The sequence below is a fragment of the Teleopsis dalmanni genome, chromosome 2, assembly GCF_002237135.1.
Source record: "Teleopsis dalmanni isolate 2A chromosome 2, ASM223713v2, whole genome shotgun sequence".
NCBI classification, from domain to species: Eukaryota; Metazoa; Arthropoda; class Insecta; order Diptera; family Diopsidae; genus Teleopsis; species Teleopsis dalmanni.
In genome coordinates, this window is record NC_051847.1 from 73,237,748 (window position 1) to 73,240,752 (window position 3,005).

Below are 3,005 nucleotides of genomic sequence, written 5' to 3' on the forward strand. Positions count from 1 at the left end.
CATGAATTTATTATAATACCATTTATTATAATAAATGATTTATTTAGAACATTTTATGTCAGAATGTACTTCACACAATAGATCATTCAGGTTACAGCATTTTTTAATGGAAATACTGGGCTTAAATTTGTGCTTAAGAATTAAAAATAACTTAAGGTAATACTTAATAAACTTTTTCAATATAAAAATTAATTTGATTAATCAAAAAAAAATTAAAAATTATGTTCTATTACATATTACAAACGTATTATGTACGTTTGATATTAATGGAAAAATGTACGTGTATAAAAGAACTCAATATTAAACTTATGAATATTGATATGAAGTATGATATATACTTCATATATCATATTTGGATATAATTTTATTTAAGTTTTCGTTATTTTGTCTCTTTATTCTAAGAAGTCTACCTAATAATAAGAAATATATTATTTCCTCTAAACATTTTTAAATCTGAAACTAAATAAATACACTGGTTTTAATTGGTTCTTAAGGCAATAATCTAAATCCAATAGCTTAGCTTACCAACAAAAAGAAACGATTTGTACTAACGACCTACAAACATATAAAGATACATACATGCATGCATATCATTTCATATGAATTTACGAGCCAACTCGCACATATATACATCCTATTACATTCTTTGCAATTTTATATGTTTGCATTCAATAATCCTTTTTAACCCTATACTACACAATATCATACTTGATACCACATCTTCCACACACAGCCCAACTAGCAAACCTTTAAATTACACCCAATTCCGATAAAATCGTGGGCATTGCAATGAGCTGGATAAGAATAATGATGTTATAAAATAAAATCAATAACGTGTCCTTGCGCAATTTCATAATTTTTTTTATTCCATTTTTTTAAGAGAGAGCACATACAACAAGAACCTGAGAGAATGACAACACACAACCACTTGCTTTCTGGGGTATGATGAGTGAGTATATGGATTAAAGCAAACCAACCTTGCAAACGAGGAATTTTTTTTGTAATATTTTTACTCGTGTTTTGAGCTCTAACTCTGTAAACTGTATATAAATATCATGTGTTCCAATGACGACGATGACAAGGAAAGCAAAATTGCCTGGTATAGCATTTGGCATAAGCTCTTGATAAATAAAACACTTTTTTGTATACAGAGACGGTTAAATAGTATTACAACAGCTTAAAATTTCAATTTATGCCAAAAATAAGTTGTACTTCTTAAAAATGTTGTAAAGGTTTAAGCAAAATCTCTATATTTATATTTGTTCAATATTTCAAATATAGAAAAATGGAACTTCAAAGGATTGAAATTGTGTATGTATGTGTGTTATAAATTTATAGGATTATATTTAGATTGAATGCCTTAAGGTAGATAACTAATTATAGCTAGATTTTACTATTAATTCCATTCAAATAACTTCGAAATAGCAAAAATATATGTAACATTTAGTTAGGTATACCTACATATGTATATTTCTTAAAAACTTTAGTAAAGAAAAATAATTTAAGAATTTTTGAATAGTAATTAGAGTTACACAAAACATAAGTGGTCTAAATGCGAAGGTTCTCATGGTACAAAACTCCACCTCTCGAAATAATCTGATAAGAGCAAATTTATACCAAATCCCAAAACGTCCTTTAAACAAGACTAATACAAGCTACATATGAAATAGACAGAAACATCCTTATATATTTTTGGAGAATGTGCTACTCTTACACAATATAGAATAAGAATTTTCGGTAATGAATTGATCTAGAAAAGTTGAAGACTTCTCTGAATACAGCTAAAGTGAGAGAAATCCCTCGGTAATGTTGGATAGGACAGGACACAATATCCACCAAAATACAATACCTCTACTTTAGATTGGATTTGGATTTTTTGTGATAATATTGATTTTTAGTTGATTTTTGAACTTTGGTCAGTCAGTATATCTGCTCTCTGAAATCCAGTTGCGGTGATTATTTAAAATGCTGAGAATAAAGTTGAGATAATCTAGTCTATTGGAGAAACTATTAGAACTTTATATATTTTTGAACGATACTATCTTCAATGAAAAAATATATAAATTGTTCCTTCTAACATAAAATAAGTAATCTTATACTATTACTAGTTGACATAAATAAATTATTAGAAAAAAAAAGATGTATTTTACTTGTAAAGCATTTACACAAATAGTAAGCAATAATTTAATTTTAGTAGTCAACATTAATCATTGGCGTTACAGTTCACGAAAGAACGCAACCTTACTTCACGATATATTTCCATTTATTTTTGAAGTAATAGTAATAAATTAGTATGTAATGGAACGGAAGCTATCCAAATTTACAGTGCGTCAATAATGTGTGACAATTCATTTCAATCAGATTTTAACACGCAAATATAACAAAACATATATCTACTGAATATCTTTCTTTAACGATATATATGTAATATAAATTAAGAATTGTAGCAAATTGACATCTACAGACAAAGGCATGACACATCGAAACAGAATATTTGAAGTAATTAAAAGAATTTTTAAAAGAGTGGATGTGTTTTTTCTTCATTAGACATACGAAAAATTAAATCACTTCCTTCCTACGACCCTTCGAATAGTGAAAAAACAAAACAATTACAAACATTTAGTAATTATTATTACCATCACGGTTAATTTTTAAGATTTAATACAACAAAATTATTTCTTCACAGATGTATCTTTTTGCTTTAACTTATCTATATATAATATAATTACATTCATACATGTACTTATATATGCAATTTAGTTTGTATACATATTCACTGTGTGTTTACATTTCGAACACTTGGTATACTTGTAAAATGGCATGTTAAGACGACAAGTTGCTGTCTGTCAACAACATTTTATACATATTTTAGTTTAATTATTGTAAAATTTAAATACACATGTTTAGTTTAGTATAGAGAGGCAGCAAATAAAAGTACTTGAATAGTCATGCACCTGTGGAACCATTGCGTGACAGTCTCGCATTCACATTTGTTATCCTTATTA

At 27.2% G+C, this 3,005-nt stretch overlaps 1 protein-coding gene across 1 annotated transcript in view; it reads right to left on the bottom strand.

Moving 5' to 3' along the window:
• Positions 1-749: 749 nt before the first annotated feature.
• The window catches only part of LOC119674838 (trypsin beta-like), a 2,755-nt gene continuing 499 nt past the window's right edge, over positions 750-3,005 (bottom strand). The window contains exon 2 of the mRNA XM_038085995.1: positions 750-794. Coding sequence (XP_037941923.1) covers positions 750-794 — 45 coding nt within the window. The remainder of the gene's footprint in view (positions 795-3,005) is intronic.